The sequence below is a fragment of the Microcaecilia unicolor genome, chromosome 8 (assembly GCF_901765095.1).
Source record: "Microcaecilia unicolor chromosome 8, aMicUni1.1, whole genome shotgun sequence".
In the NCBI taxonomy this organism is placed as follows: domain Eukaryota; kingdom Metazoa; phylum Chordata; class Amphibia; order Gymnophiona; family Siphonopidae; genus Microcaecilia; species Microcaecilia unicolor.
Window position 1 is genome coordinate 109,695,682 of NC_044038.1, and position 21,013 is coordinate 109,716,694.

The 21,013-nt window shown below is 42.8% G+C and overlaps 1 protein-coding gene across 2 annotated transcripts in view; it reads left to right on the top strand.

The window, feature by feature from the left end:
- LOC115475544 (beta-1,4-galactosyltransferase 3-like) overlaps positions 1–20,257 on the top strand; it is a 298,706-nt gene extending 278,449 nt beyond the window's left edge. For both annotated transcript variants that reach the window (XM_030211340.1, XM_030211339.1), the window contains exon 8: positions 19,535–20,257. In XM_030211340.1, the coding sequence (XP_030067200.1) occupies positions 19,535–19,688 (154 nt within the window). In that variant the 3' untranslated portion in view covers positions 19,689–20,257. The remainder of the gene's footprint in view (positions 1–19,534) is intronic.
- Positions 20,258–21,013: the final 756 nt, after the last annotated feature.

A 21,013-nucleotide genomic window follows, 5' to 3' on the forward strand; every position in this document is an offset into this window, starting at 1 on the left:
CCTGGACTGGGGGGAAGGTCTGCTGTATGCTTATCCTCCCATACCTCTGGTGGGGAAGACTTTGTTGAAACTCAAGCAAGACCGAGGCACCATGATTCTGATTGCTCCCTTTTGGCCGCGTCAGATCTGGTTCCCTCTTCTTCTGGAGTTGTTCTCCGAAGAACCGTGGAGATTGGAGTGTTTTCCGACCCTCATCATACAGGACGAAGGCGCGCTTCTGCATCCCAACCTCCAGTCTCTGGCTCTCACGGCCTGGATGTTGAGAGCGTAGACTTTGCCTCTTTGGGTCTGTCAGAGGGTGTCTCCCGCATCTTGCTTGCTTCCAGGAAAGATTCCACTAAGAGGAGTTACTTCTTTCTATGGAGGAGGTTTGCCGTCTGGTGTGACAGCAAGGCCCTAGATCCTCGCTCTTGTCCTACACAGACCCTGCTTGAATACCTTCTGCACTTGTCTGAGTCTGGTCTCAAGACCAACTCTGTAAGGGTTCACCTTAACGCAATCAGTGCATACCATTACCGTGTGGAAGGTAAGCCGATCTCAGGACAGCCTTTAGTTGTTCGCTTCATGAGAGGTTTGCTTTTGTCAAAGCCCCCCGTCAAACCTCCTACAGTGTCATGGGATCTCAATGTCGTTCTCACCCAGCTGATGAAACCTCCTTTTGAGCCACTGAACTCCTGCCATCTGAAGTTCTTGACCTGGAAGGTCATTTTCTTGGTGGCAGTTACTTCAGCTCGTAGAGTCAGTGAGCTTCAGGCCCTGGTAGCCCAGGCCCCTTACACCAAATTTCATCATAACAGAGTAGTCCTCCGCACTCACCCTAAGTTCTTGCCAAAGGTTGTGTCGGAGTTCCATCTGAACCAGTCAATTGTCTTGCCAACATTCTTTCCCCGTCCTCATTCCTGCCCTGCTGAACGTCAGCTGCACACATTGGACTGCAAGAGAGCATTGGCCTTCTATCTGGAGCGGACACAGCCCAACAGACAGTCCGCCCAAATGTTTGTTTCTTTTGATCCCAACAGGAGGGGAGTGGCTGTGGGGAAACGCACCATATCCAGTTGGCTAGCAGATTGCATTTCCTTCACTTACGCCCAGGCTGGGCTGGCTCTTGAGGGTCATGTCACGGCTCATAATGTTAGAGCCATGGCAGCGTCGGTGGCCCACTTGAAGTCAGCCACTATTGAAGAGATTTGCAAAGCTGCGACGTGGTCATCTGTCCACACATTCACATCTCATTACTGCCTGCAGCAGGATACCCGACGCGACAGTCGGTTCGGGCAGTCAGTGCTTCAGAATCTGTTTGGGGTTTAGAATCCAACTCCACCCCCCTAGGCCCATGTTTATTCTGTTCCACGCTACACTCTCAGTTAGTTGGAAAAATTGTTAGGTCAATCTCAGTTATGTCCTCGCCGTTGCGAGGCCCAATTGACCATGTTTGTTGTTTTGAGTGAGCCTGGGGGCTAGGGATACCCCATCAGTGAGAACAAGCAGCCTGCTTGTCCTCGGAGAAAGCGAATGCTACATACCTGTAGAAGGTATTCTCCGAGGACAGCAGGCTGATTGTTCTCACAAACACGCCCGCCTCCCCTTTGGAGTTGTGTCTTCCCTTGTCTTTGTCTTGCTACATATGGGACTGACGAACACTAGCCGGTTCGGGCGGGAAGACGGCCGCGCATGCGTGGTGCGCATCGGCGCGCGAGGACTAGCAAAGGCCTTTGCTAGTAAAGTGTTCCGATTGGAGGGGCTGCCGTGGACATCACCCATCAGTGAGAACAATCAGCCTGCTGTCCTCGGAGAATACCTTCTACAGGTAAGTAGCATTCGCTATATAAAACGTTGGACAGAATAAAGTGACCTGAAGTTAAAAGTAGTTTGTAATAGGAGGGTATATAGTTCGGATTGCCCTATGTGTTAACATATGCCAATCTGTCAGATCTCCCGATCAAACGATGTACTAAAAAACTGTGTAATAGATATATCAAGAGAATGTTTTATGAAAAGTGTAGCAAAATATAAACATCATAGCATGGACAGATAAAAGCAGTATAAATTGATCTAAAATATTGGTCCGCCGTTCAGAACAAAATAAACTCAAACAAGATATATTCAACAGTGTTCTCAAATAATAATAATGAAATGAAGAACAAATTAGATGTAAAGTAATATTGTATTACTATTCTATTACATACAAATATTGACAAGTCAATTGTAATACTGGTGTAGTCTTTTGTGCAACACCTTACCAAACTGCAATAAGTTTTGATGAGCTGCAACTTGCTTTTATCACGTTCTTTTTTTCTGTCTATTGGGCTGATATAGAAGTACTAAAACAACGATATGGACATTTATCATATGCATGGACAATTGTACATAAGAATTAATTATCTATATATATACATACGCTCAGTTGGATTTTAATATTTTATTCTTTTAAAATACACACTTGGTTATGGTGGGCATGAACTTTTTTTCTTTATTTGCAACTTCTGGTTCACACAATAGCTGTATATATACACAGTGTTCACAGTTAAGAGATTTTTTATATAAGGATTCTTGTTACAAAAAATATGTCTGTAATTGGGATATGTTTTAACACACTTTCTATGATTTGTATATATATGTTACTTGTACGCATATTGATTTTATATATATGTTACGGTTATTATGTATTTTTGTATTTTTTATATATATTTTTTATCTTTTTATTAGACCCCTGAGGCAGGCACGGCACCGAAACACGGCCCGTGTCGGGTTTTTTATAATTAAAGATTGTACCATTGCTCCAGTTCTTAAGGCCCTTTTATGCTTTTTGTGCTACTTGACTCTATGTACTTTGGTTTCTCTCTTTGATATCTGGTTAGACATCTTTACAATATAGGATCTGGTTCTTATGAAGCCTTTGAACCTTGATCTTGCTAGTTGCACTTTTGGGGATAGATGTGAGTACTATGTTGCCTTTGTCTGTTGGGAATTAACCTAATTCACTAAACCTAAACCTAAGTTACGTAACCCTCCATTGCCTCAGGTACAAACTTAGATTGTGAGCCCTCCCGGGCCAGGGAAATACACAGTTTACCTGAATGTAAATTACCTTCAGCTACTACTGAAAAAGGTGTGAGCAAAAACCAAATAAATAATTCAAACATGTATATGATGTATACTCAATGAACCAGGGTTTTTCATCATGTAGTTGGGGCAGTTGTCTAATAGGCAGTATGCATCTACGTATTTTGTCAATAGTGTCTTTACTATGTTTGGTTGGGGTGGTTTGAAGGTAGTCCATATTCTGTCCACTTCGGTGTGGTTGTTTGTTTCACAGTCTTGTAGGTAGTCTGTGATGGTTGTTTGTGATTTCACAAAGTTTGTTCTTATGTTTGCTATTTTGTTTTTGAAATGTTGTGCAAGCTCATCTGCAATTGGTGGTGTTCCCGTTGTCGCCAGTATATTTTGTGTTTTCGGTAGTTTGTTCATGAGTTTGAATATTTTTTTTTCATATTAGTCTGTTCGAGGTTCGTGTATGTACTGTAGTGTTCTGCTTTTGTTTTCTTTATGCTGTTTGTGAATGTTAGTTTTCTCCATATGGTTTTGTTTGTCTGTTTTGTGTTTAGCCCATACTCTTTCAAGTTTCCTACACAGTTTTTTCATTTGTAGTAGTTTGTCATTAAACCAGGGATGTGGTTGTTTTTTTGTTTCCTGTTTTTGTTTTGAGTGGTGCTATTTGTTTAGTGTGTTTTTGCTTGCTTCATTCAATTTTCTCATGAATTGTTTATCTTCGGGTGATACGTTGCTGTGATCATTTATCATTGTTGTCCAGAAGGTATGGTTGTCCACTTTCTCCTCTGGTTGTGAATGTGTGTGGGATTCTTGGTTCGCTTTTCTTGCCGTTTTCTTTCCATTGTAATGTGAAGGTGAGCTTGCTGTCGTCTGACCATGGTGCCTCTTCCCATTTGTGGTTTTTTAATATGTGATTGTTATTCATTGAGAATCTGTGAGCTAGTATGTCTAATATGCAGTGCTTTTTTTGTGCCGGTACACACCGGTACGGTGTACCGGCACCGTTTTCCTGAGGTATGCTCACTTGCAAAATCATTTACCTGAAGTTGTGATTCTCCTCTGTCCCCTGCCCTCCCCTCTCTAAGTCGTCGCGGAAGTGAAGGCAGCGCAGCAGTGCTCACTAAGGCAGGCATGCTCTGCTGAAGTTGCTTGAAACAATACAACCAGTGCTATATATATCTTTGGTGTGGGAAGAACTCCTCATTCAGGGTGAGCTTGAACAACATTCAAATTAAAGAGAACAGGTTTGGAGGGAGGTGTGCAAGTGAGACTGGGAAGAAATAAAAAATAAATGGTGCAATTGTTAAAATCTGTAAATGGTTCAAAGTTTTGTTTTTTTTTTCTGAGCATGTACACCGAGAGGAGGGCATGACAGCAATGATGTTTGCATAATTATCAGGTAACCTGGGATAGCTACAGCTAAAAGCCATTTCATTGGCTGATGGTTCCAACAGTAGGTTCAAAGAGGAAGTTTAGCTGACATAGTGTTGACAGAGCTGGTAAATGAAAATCTGATTGCTTTTTTTGTGTTTGTTTTTATATAAAACATTCTCCTTGGATAGGAAGAGTTTGTGATATGTGAACATATATTTTGCTTTAATGAAATTGCTAAACTTAGAGTCAGAGACTTATCAATGAGGGATACATACAGTGCTTTTTTTGCGCTGGTACAGCGTATCGGCACCTTTTTCCTGAGGTCCAGCTCACTTGCCCGCTCCCTTCTGTTCCTGCTCCCGCGCTCCAAAATCTTTTACCCGAAGTCATGATTCTCCTCTCTCCTCTGGCTTCCCCTCCATGTCTAGCAAATTCTCTCTCCCCTCCATGTCCAGCATGTCGCCTCTCTCCCCTGTCCTCCCCTCTCCTCTCCAAGTCGCGGCGAACTGAAGGTGAAGGCAGCACAGCAGTGCTCACTGAGGCAGGCACGCAGGAAGGTTCGTCTCCTCTCGCGTCGCTTCCCTCTCAATGTGTCCTGCCCTCGAAGGCGGGAAGCGCTAAGAGGAAAGCAACGCGAGAGGAGATGAACCTGCCTGCATGACTGCCTCAGTGTGCACTGCTGCGCTGCCTTCATTTCCGGTTTGCCGTGACTTGGGGAGGGCAGGGGAGGGAGGCGACATGCTGGACATGGAGGGGGGGCAGGAGAGGGGAGAGAGAATTGCTGGACATGGAGGGGAGGGGAGGGCAGGGAAGAGAGGAGAATCGCTGGGCATGGATGGGATGGGAGTGCAGGGGAGAGGAGAGGAGAATCACTGGACATGGAGGGGAGGGCAGAGGAGAGGAGAATCGCTGGACATGGATGGCAGGGGAGGACGGGGCAGAGGAGAATCGTTGCACATGGATGAGAGGGGAGGGCAGGGGAGAGAGGAGACATGCTGGACATGGATGTGAGGGTAGGTCAGCGAAGAGAGATTCGCTGGACATGGATGAAAGGGGAGGGCAGGGGAGAGAGGAGAATCGTTGGACATGGATGAGAGGGGAGGTAAGGGAAGAGAGGAGAATCGCTGGACATGGGAGGGGAGGGCAGGGGAGAGAAGAGACATGCTGGACATGGATGGAGGGGAGGGAAGACAGGAAGGAGATGCACAGATGGGAGGGCAGGGGAGAGAGGAGAAATGCTGGACATGGATGGATGGAAGAGTTGGCGGGGACAGAGGAGAAATGCTGGTCTTGATGGAGGAGAGGGGAGAGAGAATTATTGCTTTATATGGATACAGGGGAGGGATGAGAGAGGAGAAATGCTGGACATGGATGGATGGGATGAGAGAGGAGAAGTGCTGGACATGGATGGAGGGGAGGAAAGAAAAAAGAAGATGCACATGGATGGAGATGAGGGAAAGGGAAGAGAGGAGAAAAACTGCACATGGATGGAGAAAATAGGCAAAAGCTGGATCCACGTTATACCTCCTCCAGTCAATTCCACGGTTGAGGACACAGCTTTTACTTATGGATGTAGGGCAAGAAATGAAGAAGAAAGGAGGAAAGTAAAGAAATAAATGGAAAGGAAGCCCTGGAAACGGAGTTAAGAGAACAGATAGAGAGCAGCAGAATCAGAGACTTGGACCAATATGGATAGAAAAACAAAGTCACCAGACAACAAAGGTAGAAAAATCATTTTATTTTCATTTTAGTGTTTGGAATATGTCCAATTTGAGAATTTACATCTGCTGTCTTATTTTGCACTGGGTATACTAGAGCTGTAACAGCTTACAGAAATTATTTATAATGAAAATAATCAGGTTATTTTTTTCTCCTATAGTATTATAATATTTTCAAGGATGTCTGTTTATATGCGCCATGGTTGGTATAAGGGGTGTGGCTAATGTGGGTGTGGCTATAAAAGGGGTGGAACCATATGTTGTGACCCCGCCCACAATAAGTACCGGCACCTTTTTTTCTACAAAAAAAGCACTGCTAATATGTGTCCTTTTGTGTGTGATGAATCACCTTATGCTGTTGTGAAATTCCATTGGTTTATGAAGTTCATTAAGGTTCTGGTATGTGTGTGTTGTTTTGTTTTCTAGGTGCAGGTTTATGTCTCCTATTAGTGGGACATTTGGGTGGTTGTTGCAGATGTTTGAGACGAAGTCCATAAAATCATCTTCGGCATTTGTACAGCATCCTGGGGTGCGGTAGAATAGCATGGATGCATAGTTGGTCTGTTAGTGTTTTGTCAGTAATTTTGCATGCCAGGATTTTGATTGCTGAGGATATATGTTTAATAACAGGTTGTACTATAAAGGAGGATTTGTATATTACTGCAATGCTTCCTCCACTCTTTTTGGTTCTGTTGATATGTATTATTTTATGCCCTGGTGGGCAGAGGTCTAGCAGTGCAGGGTCGTCTTCTGTGTGCAGCCATGTTTCAGATGAGCAGGAGTCCAAGGAGTTTCATGTCTATCCAGTCTCTTAGTAATGTCTTGTTTACTGCCGATCTCATGTTTATATAATCTATTGGTATCAGGACATATGTGTCGTGCTTAATGTTGGTGTTTTTAACAGTTTGTAGTTGTCTGTGTGGTTTGTTTTGATGATGGGCTTTTGTTGGGTGGTGTTCATGTTTGGTTTCATGTTGCTGGTGGTTTGGTCTCTGTGGTGGTGCTTAGGTTGTGATTGGACTCTTCTAGTTGTTGGAGTGAGCGTCTTCTTCCTGTGATGTGTAGTGGTATTTTGTTCCATTGTTTGAGTTGTTGCTGGTATTCCCATTATCCACATTATTATTATGTAATAGAAGACCCCTGTCCGTAGGTTGACCATTTTGGAGATTACTTATGGCTCGGGAGTGTGTGTGTTTGGGCTCTGGGGTGTTTGTGTTTGTGAGTGTGTGGGGCTGGTTAGTCTTTGTTCAGTCACCTGGACTGCAGTATCTCTGTCATTTCTGTTTTGGTTTCTCATACTGGGAGATGTCGCTAAGTGGTGTGATTTACCACTTCCTGCACGTGGTCAAGGGTTCTGTGTTGCAGTGCCATGTGGGTCCCTTCACTAGCCCTAAAAAATCCTCACTCAGGGGTTTAATCTGTGCAACTGATGAACCCACTCCACCCAGCCCTAAAAAACCCATTCCACCTAGCCCTGGAAAACCCCCACTAGGGGTTTGTGTGACCAATCCTTGTCTGGTCTGTCTCCCTGGGTCTGCTGGCCAGTGACCGCCAGCGCTCAGCTGCCGGGCTTTGCCTGCTTGAGAAGGCACACCCTGTGCGAGCTTCGCTTCCTTCTTTACGCTCCACAATCTTCTCTCTGGACTTGGTGTGGTAACAGCCGCCGAAGCTCCACTGGTGGGCTGTTTCAGCTCCTTGTCTTGCGCATTGCAACCTCGCCTTTCAATTCTCTGCTTTTTTTTCCGTCATAGGTCTTGTCTGGGTCTCTGCAGTCCTCTCCTCTATATAAGCAGTCCTCTCCTCTATATGCTCCACAGTGATTCTGCGTTTCTCGCCACTGCTCTTACACCCGTCGGCGCTGCTTCATTCACCCAGCCATACCCACCCCGGTCATGTGGGTCTTTGTGTCCCGTCTCCTGGGTCCCTCCGGACGCTCTGGGGATGTGGAGTCCTCCAGCCATGATGCGAGCTCATCGCCATCTCATCCCTGCTCTCCAGCTCCGTCCTGTCTTGGGCACGGTGGGTTGCCACTCAAGCAACTGGCTTTGAGGGGTCCCGGAGGCTCTACCTTAAGTACAACCTGATGAATTAGGGGCTTTCCAGCCTCATTGTATGCCTGGCACCAATCCATCCCAGTGCCTCCACTCCGTACGGTCCTCGGCACTGGTTGCGCGGGATCCCTGTGTCTCAGCTCCGTCCGTCCAGTTCACCTGGTGCCATGCCATCCCAGTGCCTCAGCTCTGTCCGGTCTCTAGCTCCACTCCAGCAGCTGGCTCTGTTGAGATCCCAGGGGCCTCCACCGCAGATCTGGCTGCGGTGCTCACCTGGAGCCATGCCGTCCCAGCACCTCAGCTTCATCTGGTCCCTGGTGCAATCAGGCTGCCGCCACCGATGGTCCAGCCTGATGGATTAGGGCTTTTCAGCTTCACTGTACACCTGGCACCGTGCCATCCCAGTGTCTCCATTCCTTCCAGTCCTTGGGGATCAGCTCCATCTATCTAGTTCACCTGGTGCCATGCCATCCAAGCGCCTCAGCTCTGTCCTGGCTGCGTTCCAGCAGCTGGCAGTGTTGTGTTCCCGGGGCCTCCACCGCAGATCCAGCTGCGGTGTTCGCTTGGTGCTATGCCATTCTTGCACCTCAGCTTTGTCCGGTCTCTGGTGCAATTGGGGTACCACCACAGCAGTGTTTGTACCTCAGTTTGCCCTCCTTATTTCTTTACAGCCATTAGTGGCTAAGGTTATAAATCTTCAACTTTGAATGTATTATTAGTCAATTCTAGATCTGTTAGGAACAAAGTTCCAATTATTTATGATCTGTTGATTTATGGTGCAACTGATATTATGTGCATCACTGAAACTTGGTTGAAGCCAGAGGATTCTCAAATTGGACATATTCCAAACACTAAAATGAAAATAAAATGATTTTTTCTACCTTTGTTGTCTGATGACTTTGTTTTTCTATCCATATTGGTCCGAGTCTCTAATTCTGCTGCTCTCTATCTGTTCTCTTAACTCGGTTTCCAGGGCTTCCTTTCCATTTATTTCTTTACTTTCCTCCTTTTCATAGTCCCGCTTTTCACTTGCCTTTACTTTGCACAATATGGTATATCCTAACTTTCTATGGGTTACATCTCATTGATTCTCTCAGATTTTAAATGGGTTATGTTTTTTCCTGTTCCTTTTTCCTGCTCTCTCTCACAGATTTTATTCCTGCTTAGTCGACACATATAATGGCACTACCTATAGTCACTGTACTGTCTCTTTTTTATTTTGCACCATTATCTTAGTACTCTCACCCACTTCTAATTTTTATCCATAAACATTCAACCTACAAGAGACTTCATTCTGTGCGCTTTGTCCACTAACTTTTTGAGACAAAGCATCCAGGTTAGTTTCGCCATATCACTTTTTTACTCTACTTCTCGTAGTTGTTCCTCATGTTCACCCTCTGCAATTTACCAAATGTTTGGAATTTACTGTAAAAATTTCTTCTTTGTTCACCATTTTATTATCTGTACTTGGTTCACATTATTTGTACTTATTTCACTATATTTGTATTGTCACAAGTAAGAGTTGATTTTTAATGTCAAATTTTATATATTTATATTTACATGTTTGTGTATACATATTTTATTTTTTATTTCCTATATAGACTCCTGAAGAAGGCACTTGTAGTGCTGAAACAGGGTACCTTGTAGAGTCTTCTTTCAATAAAACCATACTTTATACATTGGACGCCTTGGGTCTGCTTCTTAAAGAGCCTGGTTCTGTTCCCACTCCTGTACCTAGTACTGTTCTTTCGTGGGACACTGCTGTTCCTTTCCACACTCTGGTGGTTTTGCTTCTCTTATTATTATTAACATCATCTTTGTCTAATATTCTGTTATGTTATTGTGCTCCTAGAATTTTGCAATCTGACTGTTCACCTTTTATTGAATTATTGGTTGATTCAGATCTACCGCAGAGAAGATTATTAAGCAATGTTAATTTGAAAATGGATAATATTTTGCAAGATAATGTAGTTTCAGATGTAATTACTTTTTTAGACTCAGTGGTCACAACATGTTTAGGGACAGACCCATTCTGGTGGACATTTACGTGATCTTGTTTTTTTTAGATTGCAGTCATCCCCAAGAATCATGTATTTTTAAAGAGCATAAATTAGTTCCTTGGTCTGACCATGTTTCATTTTAGTCTTTCTTTAGAGAATTTTTCTCCTTTCAAAGATCAAAAGACTAAATTAGCGGTAAGAAGTTATTATGAGTTGTCTGATTTATGAAAGACCTTACAAGTAAATTTGGAAAAGAACTCTGTGGACAAAGATGTCACTAATTTGGTTGAGAGCTGGAATAGTAGCTTAATGAATAGATGAAATTACCCCAGTCCACTTTCGCACAGTATCTAGATTAACTCATGCATCTTGGTATAACAATCAGTTGAAAATTAAAAAGCTTCATCGTAGACAGGCAGAAAGAGCTTGGAGAAAATATCCTTGTCAGCCAAATTTAGAAGATTATAATCTTCAATTGCAAATGTATTACTCTGCTAGAATGCTACAAAAGTCCTATTTTAATAAAAGACTAGAGGAAGCTCCATCATCAGCAAAATAACTTTTTGCAATAGTAAAGAAATTGACATCAATACATAAACAAAAACATATGATTTCTTCACAAGATTTTGCAAATGGTGTTTGTTCTAAAGCAGAGAAGATTATTTCACTATTTGAGAACACTCCACTTCCGTTGAAAAGATATAAACCTATGAATGATGTTCATTCTTCCTCTGAATTTTCAGCTCTATCTGAAGCTGAATTAGAAAAGATTCTGACTCTTGTTAACAACTCAGTCTGTAGATTAAATAATGTTCATCCATCTATAGTCGAAGCTTTAAGAGTTCCTTTTTTTATCATTTTACTTGAGGGAATTATGCCATCTGCATTGAAAGTAGCAGCTGTGCATAAGTACATAAGTAATGCCACACTGGGAAAAGACCAAGGGTCCATCGAGCCCAGCATCCTGTCCACGACAGTGGCCAATCCAGGCCGAGGGCACCTGGCAAGCTTGCCAAACGTACAAACATTCTATACATGTTATTCCTGGAATTGTGGATTTTTCCCAAGTCCATTTAGTAGTGGTTTATGGACTTGTCCTTTAGGAAACCGTCTTACTTAAGAATTAAAAATTAGATCAGAAGAACATTGATAACTTTCGTCCCATTTCTTCATTGCCATTTTTTGCCAAAGTAATTGGGCGTGCTTGCTGTGTTTCAGCAAGTAAATGTTTTTCTACAAGAACAGGGAGTTTTAGACCAGAATCAATTTGGTTTTAGGAAAGATGATGATACTGAATCATTGTTAATTTCTTTCTTAGATGGAGTTAAGACTGCATTTGACAAAGGGACTAAGTATCTGCTGATTACTCTGCAGTTTTGTATGCTGTTGATCATGGTATTTTACTGATCCAGCTACAATCCATAGGATTGGCTGGTACTGTATTATGTTTCATTCTTTTTTTTTGTATATTTAATGAATCAAGCAAATCAGAATTGGTAGTTTGCTGGACAGGTGTCCCTCAGGGGTCCTGCCTATCTGCAGTACGTTTCAACCTTTTTCTTATACCTTTATGTATGCTGTTGCCATGTCTTGGTGTACAGTATAAATTGTCTTTCCAATGATATTCAATTTGTGCTACCTATTGAAGCCTCTTTTGAGGATATGTTCTCAATATTAAGATTGAGTTTTGCAAAGATTGTACAATGGATGGAAGTGAATCATCTAAAACTTAATATTTTGAAAACTCAAATCCTCTTGTTATCCGGTGCAATTGGAATGGACAACCCTAAGGTATTTAGCATAAATTCAGTTGAAATTCCAATATTGAATGAGATCAGAAATTTACGAGTCCAAATAGATACTACATTGTTTATGAAGAAACAAGTTTTTACATAAGTACATAAGTAATGCCATACTGGGAAAAGACCAAGGGTCCATCGAGCCCAGCATCCTGTCCATGACAGCAGCCAATCCAGGCCAATGGCACCTGGCAAGCTTCCCAAACGTACAAACATTCTATACATGTTATTCCTGGAATTTTGGATTTTTCCAAGTCCGTTTAGTAGCGGTTTATGGACTTGTCCTTTAGGAAACCGTCCAACCCCTTTTTAAACTCTGCTAAGCTAACCGCCTTCACCACTTTCTCCGGCAACGAATTCCAGAGTTTAATTACACGTTGGGTGAAGAAAAATTTTCTCCGATTTGTTTTAAATTTACTACACTGTAGTTTCATCGCATACCCCCTAGTCCTAGTATTTTTGGAAAGCGTGAACAGACGCTTCACATCCACCTGTTCCACTCCACTCATTATTTTATATACCTCTATCATGTCTCCCCTCAGCCGTCTCTTCTCCAAGCTGTGTAGCCCTAGCCTCCTTAGTCTTTCTTCATAGGGAAGTCGTCCCATCCCCGCTATCATTTTAGTCGCCCTTCGCTGCACCTTTTCCAATTCTACTATATCTTTCTTGAGATGCGGCGACCAGAATTGAACACAATACTCAAGGTGCGGTCGCACCATGGAGCGATACAAAGGCATTATAACATCCTCACACCTGTTTTCCTTACCTTTCCTAATAATACCCAACATTCTATTCGCTTTCTTAGCCGCAGCAGCACACTGAGCAGAAGGTTTCAGTGTGTTATCGACGACGACACCCAGATCCCTTTCTCGGTCCGTAACTCCTAACATGGAACCTTGCATGACATAGCTATAATTCGGGTTCCTTTTTCCCACATGCATCACCTTGCACTTGCTCACATTAAACGTCATCTGCCATTTAGCCTCCCAGTCTCGTAAGGTCCTTCTGTAATTTTTCACAATCCTGTCGCGAGTTAACGACTTTGAATAACTTTGTGTCATCAGCAAATTTAATTACTTCACTAGTTATTCCCATCTCTAAATCATTTATAAATATATTAAAAAGCAGTGGTCCTAGCACAGACCCCTGAGGAACCCCACTAACGACCCTTCTCCATTGTGAATACTGCCCATTTAACCCCACTCTGTTTCCTATCCTTCAACCAGTTTTTAATCCACAATAGGACATTTCCTCCTATCCCATGACCCTCCAATTTCCTCTGTAGCCTTTCATGAGGTACCTTGTCAAACGCCTTTTGAAAATCCAGATACAGAATATCAACCGGCTCCCCTTTGTCCACATGTTTGTTTACTCCTTCAAAGAATTGAAGTAAATTGGTCAGGCAAGATTTCCCCACACAAAAGCCGTGCTGACCTGGTAAGTTTCTCCGACTTGTCCGCTTGAAATACCATTTCCGACACTGGTATCCCACCCAAATCTTCCTCGGTGAAGACCAAAGCAAAGAATTCATTCAATCTCTCTGCTACGTCTTTATCTTTCTTGATCGCCCCTTTTACCCCTCGGTCATCCAGCGGCCCAACCGATTCTTTTGCTGGCTTCCTGCTTTTAATATACCGAAAAAATTTTTGCTATGTTTTTTTGCCTCTAATGCTATCTTTTTTTCGTAATCCCTGTTGGCCTTCTTTATCTGCGCCTTGCATTTGCTTGACACTCCTTATGCTGCTGCTTATTATTTTCAGACGGTTCCTTCTTCCATTTTCTGAAGGCGTAAAGCCCTAATAGCTTCCTTCACCTCACTTTTCAACCACGCCAGCTGTCTTTTGGACTTCCATCTTTCTTTTCTAATTCGCGGAATATGTTTGGCCTGGGCCTCCAGGATGGTATTTTTGAACAGCGTCCCAACGTTCCTCACCAGATCATGTGCTCCACTAAGGACCAAGTCTAGAATTTTTCCTTCTCTCGTCGGCTCCTGCACCAGCTGCTCCATAAAGCTGTCCTTGATTTCATCAAGGAATTGTACCTCTCTAGCATGTCCCAATGTTACTGTCACCCGTCTGTGGTAAGACTTCACACAGTATCAAAATACCTCTAATATGTAGTCGTGCCAGCCGAGGGAACTAACTGTGCTCAGGTCACCAGAGACAGAGTGAACATAAAATAAAACATCATCCTTAAAAGATAATACCAGATGAATGCATAAAGGTGAATATAAATTCCTGTGAATGGAATCAATTTGATTTATAATAAATCCAGATACTACTCCCTTATATATATAACAAAAAATTATTTATTAAAGTGGAATGAAATTATTTAACTGTACTGGTAAACAGAAAGAAATACTCTTCAGTTAGATTGTACAGGATTAGACCAGTAAAACTGCTGATTCCCTACTGGATCCAGTAATACACTCTGATTTCTTTACTAACCAAACATTTAGTCTTCTAACCAAGTTACAAGTCAGTATAACACTTCAAAGATTTCCAACTAAAAATAGGAATGTTTCTTAGGTGTATTTCATGTAAAATCTCAGTTCCCTTGTGTGGTAAACAGGAGTTTCAGAAAAAAGTGTGAATTGTCTCTCTCTGTACTTAGCTGAAGGAAACTTCCAGTTGCAGACTCAACTTCCAGTTGCAGACTCAGTCTTCAAGAGATCTCTCCTTTAAAAGTTGTCTTCTTCCTAAACTTAATCTAAAAATAAAATAAAAGGAGAAATACTGCCTCCCTGCAGTGTGTATCTTTTAGATCAGCCTGCCTGAAACTGGAACCTGGACTGAGTGCTAAACTATGAAAAAATAAAATAAATTGAATTTCCTTAGTTCTAATTTCCTAAGTAGCTTTATTATAACTTTACCCTGACTATCTAAAGAGCAACCCTTTTTTGTTTTTTCCAAGCTGCTGAGATCTTGAAGTCCACTGCTGGATCTCGTCCACACACACACATTCATAGATCCACTCCCCTCTCAGCAGAGAAACCTCAAACTTGTAAATCTCAACCAATCTCTTTCAGAAATAAATCTTTTTCCTTAAATGTTTAATGATTTCTGATCCTTACTATTAGGACCAAATCAACTTGGAAACTCACAATCCTTTCCTCAGGAGAGAGAACTAAAACTTTCAAATCTAGTACAAACCTCTCAATTTCCTGTTTTACTTCAACCAAATCAGTCACTCTTTTAATATATCAATCAAATTTTTTCTTTCAATTCTTACACAGAGAGCTCACAGAATGCAGGTCCTGGCTTAGTCAAATCTTCAGTTGCTCTCTCTGCTCTATTCCCAAGAGCTGCTCAGCCAATCAGAGAGCTCTATTTGAATGCAGATTAACATAGACACTCTAATGGGAATTTTTAGTCAAAAACACTAGATAAACCCTTTGTTTTTGGATCAAACTCCACATTTTTGATCAGAGTCATGCTCTAGCATTAAGGCTGTAAACATTTCTAACAATTTTTATCCATAAATATGCAAATGAGAACCTCCCAAAAACGGACTAATTTGCATATGATTTAAACAAATTTGAGTACATAGCATATCAATCCCATCTCCTAACACCTAAATTTTGCAATTAGATTTAATGCAAATACTTTTAAAACTTATTTTTAGCACTTTTAAAATCTTAGGTGCTTTTTGCAGATGATATGCTGGTAACTTTGACAAGACCTCAGTCTTCTATATCCCACTTATTTGGTACTCTTGAAGAGTTTGGCTCCTACTCGGGCCTTTCTCTGAATAGGAGTAAATCCATGGCATTACCTGTCCAGACCCGGATCCGTTCGGCTTGGGAGGGGGAATTTCCGTTGTCATGGGCAGAGGGTAAATTGAAGTACCTTGGCATATGGCTGACAGCCGACCTGAATTCTCTATATAACCTTAATATAGACCCTCTTAAATTGAAAACTAGACAGACGCTGCAGACGTGGACAACTCTGCCCCTCTCTTTGATGGGGCGGATAGCCCTTTACAATATGATTTTGGTCCCAAAATGGGTTTATGTCCTGCAGGTGTTACCTTTGTTTCTTAAACCTGATGTTGACGAGGGTGGTCACCAAATACCTATGGAAGGGGAAAAAATCAAGATTACCAGTCTCTAAATTATATCTCCCTAGAGTTAAAGGGGGGCTGGGACTCCTAAACTTAAAGCTTTTCTCTGTGGCTAGTAATATGCGACACCTTTCGGACTGGTTTCGTAACACGAGTTACTTTTCGTGTACTAGTATGGAGACCAAAGTGTTCTTTCCCCGTCATTTTAGTTCATGGCTACATGCGGCACCAGGGGCAGTAAATACGCCCCGGTATTTCACATCAGTGGTGTCTCCACTAAGACAGACTTGGCGATGGTTGGGCCGCAAATTCGGCTTTTGTGCGACGTGTACCCCGCTACTACCGATACGAGGCAACGGTCATTTCCCCCCCGGGTAACACAGCTAAGCTTTTTTCAGATTGGGAAATACGTGGTATCAGGTATATTCGCCAGTTATACTCAGAAGAGGGCATTTTAAAAACTATGGAGGAGTTAGATAGAGAGTTTGGCACACTTCGTAGAGACTTTTTTGCCTCCTTTCAATTACGACATTATTTACGATCTCTCCCACCCATACATTTGAGTCCCCAAATATGGAGTCGACTGATGTCTCTTTTAGCTTTGGATGCTCAGGGGTCTGTCCCCTTAAAATACTACCACTCGGAAATACGGGAACAACTAGGTGAGAATGATTATGATCAATTGGCTGCACAATGGAATAAAGAACTTCCAGTGAACGTTCAATCTGAATATTTGAGGGCATGTTTTCTAGACATTCCCAGAATTTCGGAGAGTGTGGCGCTGCAAGAAACGGCGTATAAATTCCTGTCTCGAATGTTTTTTTCCCCACATAGAGCATGGAGAGCCCATATGGATCAGGAAGACAGATGTCGGAAATGTGGTCATTCCCCAGCGAAGCTGGGCCACATGTTCTGGTCTTGCTCCATAATAGCCCGATTTTGGACTCAGGTGTGCTGCCATGTGTCGGAAATGTGGAAGATTACTTGGCAGAAAAAGCCACAGCTACTATTCCATAAATTTCACTTGGCCCAAAGAACACCTAAAGGGTTGCGCCCGTTCCTTAAAAAAACGGTTTTACTGGGTAAGAAGGTCATCCTACACCTATGAACCCCACGGACCACCAGGGATATAAGGTAGGTCCAAGGGGCCTACCTAGACAGCGGGGGGGGGGGGGATTCTGGAGGATGGGGGACTTGTTCATGGCGGGCTGGGGGGAGGGAAGGAGGGAGCTTTGTTTGGTGGGGGGAGAGCTGGGAGAGGGATCAGGGGACTTTTAAGGCAAAAAAAGGTTATGCGGATGCCGGACAATATTCAGTGCTGGCACACATGTAGCTAAGCAGCATAATTTAGGACAGTTTTTGAACTGTCTTTAATTTGGCTGCTTAGCTATGCGGGTGCTGACACCCACATAACCCCTCCTCCCTAATGCCACCCCCTGTATGCCCCAGACCTGCACTTTTTTTTAAGAAGGTGGGGCACAGTCAGAGGCTGTAATCATTGGCACTACCCACTTTAAGGGTTAGGCAGCAACAGGCAATTTAAGCGAGCAGGAACCTCACCTGCCCGCTTAAATCGCTTTGAATATTGGCCAGAAGGTAACTTTCTCTAGATCACAATGAATGTCAGTGACAGGAGGGTGGACTTAGATACAGCGGATTCTGGCCAAAAAAAAAAAAAGACCAACTGACCTGTACAATTTTCCATTAAGTTATAACCTTAACCATAGGCGCCCCGTATAAGAGGCTTGGGGAGGCTAAGCCTCCCCAGCCCGCCACTGCCACACCGCCGCCGCCCGCCCGCCGTACCTTTAAATATTATATTTTTGCTGGCGTCGCGGGCAGCGCCAGCATTGACGGCATCAGCAGGCTCATCGCGGTTCCAGCAGCCTTCCCTCGCAAGTCGGATGATGGCTCCGCCCTCTTCTGACGTATTTCCTGTTTCTACGAGGGCGGAGCCATCATCCAACTTGCGTTGCGAGGGAAGGCTGGGGAGGGGGCAGGAAGGAAACGAGGGCAGAAGGGAGAGGAGAGGAGGGTTGCTGCACATGGTGGATGAAGGGGAGAGGAGGGTTGCTGGACATGGGTGGATGGAGGGGAGAGGAGGGTTGCTGCACATGGTGGATGGAGGGGAGAGGAGAGGGCAGGGGAGAGAAGGTTGCTGGACGTGGGTGGATGGAGGGGAGAGGAGGGTTGCTGCACATGGTGGAAGAAGGGGAGAGGAGAGGGCAGGGGAGAGGAGGGTTGCTGGACATGGGGAGAGGAGGGTTGCTGGACATGGGTGAATGGAGGGGAGGGAGGGGAGGGGAGAGGAGGGTTGCTGCACATGGTGGAAGAAGGGGAGAGGAGAGGGCAGGGGAGAGGAGGGTTGCTGGACATGGGTGGGTGGATGGAGGGGAGAAGAGGGTTGCTGCACATGGTGGATGAAGGGGAGAGGAGAGGGCAGGGGAGAGGAGGGTTGCTGGACATGGGTGGATGGAGGGGAGAGGAGGGTTGCTGCACATGGTGGATGAAGGGGAGAGGAGAGGGCAGGGGAGAGGAGAGTTGCTGGACATGGGTGGATGGAGGGGAGGGTGGAGTGAGGAAGGAGATGAGATGACGGAAAAGGTAGAAAAACTGCACATGGATAAAGAAAATAGGCAAAAGCTGGATCCACTGGACAGTCAAGTGTGCGGAGGACCCAGCTTTTACTTACGGATGTAGGACAAGAAATGAAGAAGAAAGGCGGAAAGTAAACAAATAAATGGAAAGGATGCCCTGGAAACGGAGTTAAGAGGACAAATAGCAGCAGAATCGGATACTGGGCCAGCACAATCAGAAAAACAAAGTCACCAGACAGCAAAGGTAGAAAAGATCATTTTATTTTCATTATAGTGTTTGGAATATGTCTACTTTGAGAATTAGGTGTTCAACATTAAAAGTTTATTTACTTATTTATGACATTTTATCCCACATTAAACATGAATTAGGATGTTTTGTGGCTCTACATAAGAATTGTGATATTATGATCCCTTATTTCAATATTGTTGACGGTCTGCATTTTCCGTATGGATGGTATATTGGTGTATTAGGTTCTGTCCAGTGTAATATTTATAGTACAGTAAGGTTCAGAGTGTGTTTTTGCACAAAGTTGTGCATAGTGTTTTGCAGTTGAGCGATTGTGGTTAGTATATACTTTGAGCAACCACTTTATTCTTTGACATATGATACATAACTAATATCTAAATTTAATAAAAGGTATTAATTGTGACATTTATTTTTTTTTTTTCTGTGTGTGATCAGACAATTATGGATTTAAGCGCCACCCCTGGCCCCACCCCTAACCCACCCCCTTTAGCCTCCCCAAACAGTTGGGCCACTGACCACCTATGACCTTAATCTTTGAACCCATTGAATATCTTGGATCTTGAGCCCCAAATCTTTTACAATTTAAACTTGAATTAGAAACGCTTTCATTGCTGACTACTTTTCCTGTTTTCTAGGTTTAACCTGCTAGCAAAAACTCGCCGGACATGGAAACAAGATGGCATGAATGCTCTGGATTATTGGCTAATCTCCAAGGAGTATCTACCACTCTTCACCAACATCACTGTAGATATTGGCTTTGAGAAGGGGCTAAAATGGCCACCACGGTAACCAGCTGCCCTTCCATGCTCAATGCCAGGAAAGATTACTTAGAACTGCAAACCAAAGAGTTGGAGGCTTGCTTGGAAGGACTGATTCCAGCATGGTCTCTTAGTGTTGCTTTTGGGTATTCTCACAGATTTACATCTACTTGAGCTCTCAAAAAAACAAAGCAATCCACTGACGACTAAAAGGTGCCTGGATTGTTTGGACCCTGGGAGTGGAGAGCATTTTAAAAAGTCCTCGACATCTCATTTGAGTTGCCCTCACCATTCTATCACATTTGGCCTTGTCCCTTTGTCCTCATGGAACTTGGTGTTGTGCTATATTATTTTCTTATAGTGAATTGACTGAAATGATAGGGCAGGACTCTGTTGAGAAGTCTAATGTGCCTTTTCTGGGTTCCTTCACCTCTGAAAGTTCTTACAATATAAACAGTTATTAAGTGCAATTTTTAAGTATTGTAGCTTGAGAGGAGACACACCCTCCCAATTAGGTCTGCTGAGCCTTTCCTTTTTGTAACATATACATTGTTGTATCTTTTCTTTGGAGTTGGAATAAATGACAATATAGTATATTCATCCACTACATAACTCTTCCTTTGTCTTTCTGAAGGCAGCATCATTTTTAAAGAAACCTTTTCAAACTGTGTACCCTTTTTAAAATATTTTACTTCAGTAATTCTCTATTTGGATTTTTCTTTCACTGGAGTATCGTACCGAAAGCTTGTTTCTTCTTGATTTCTTTCTTTGGTTTGTTTCACACTTTCTTTATAATTAATTTCATCTTCCTTTAATTTCTTCCCCATTCTCATTCCTTGTTTTAGTTAACTCATTTACCTTATTCCTTTGATCATTGTCCCTGTTTTTATTTGCACTCTTTTCCTTTTTCTTACTCTCATCTTTTTCATTTTCTCCTTTCATATATCTTTTGCCTTGATTTTGATTTATCTGGGTTCTTTTTCATTATTTTAAACCTCATTATTTTAAACCTTTATTACTATTTTTCTCTTCATTTTGCACTAAGCCATTTTCTGTTTGTTCTACTCTTTTAGTCCATCTCTTTCCTCCTTTTTTTGCATAAGAGGCAAGAGTAAACATAGTTTCTGGTCTACACAGGCCTAAGGTGACTGGTTTTGCAATATCACAGTTCTCATGGGCAAGGAGGAAGAATTGTCAAAGCAAAGCTCAAAAAGAAATAACTTAAATGAATTATTGTGTTTCTAACTAAACAAACAGATTCGGATTTCATGGCAATATAGCTTGGATTTTATGTTCTCAAGAATGATGTCTTGAGCCTATGATGCCTGTTTTGAAAGAACTGGGATCTTGGTGCAA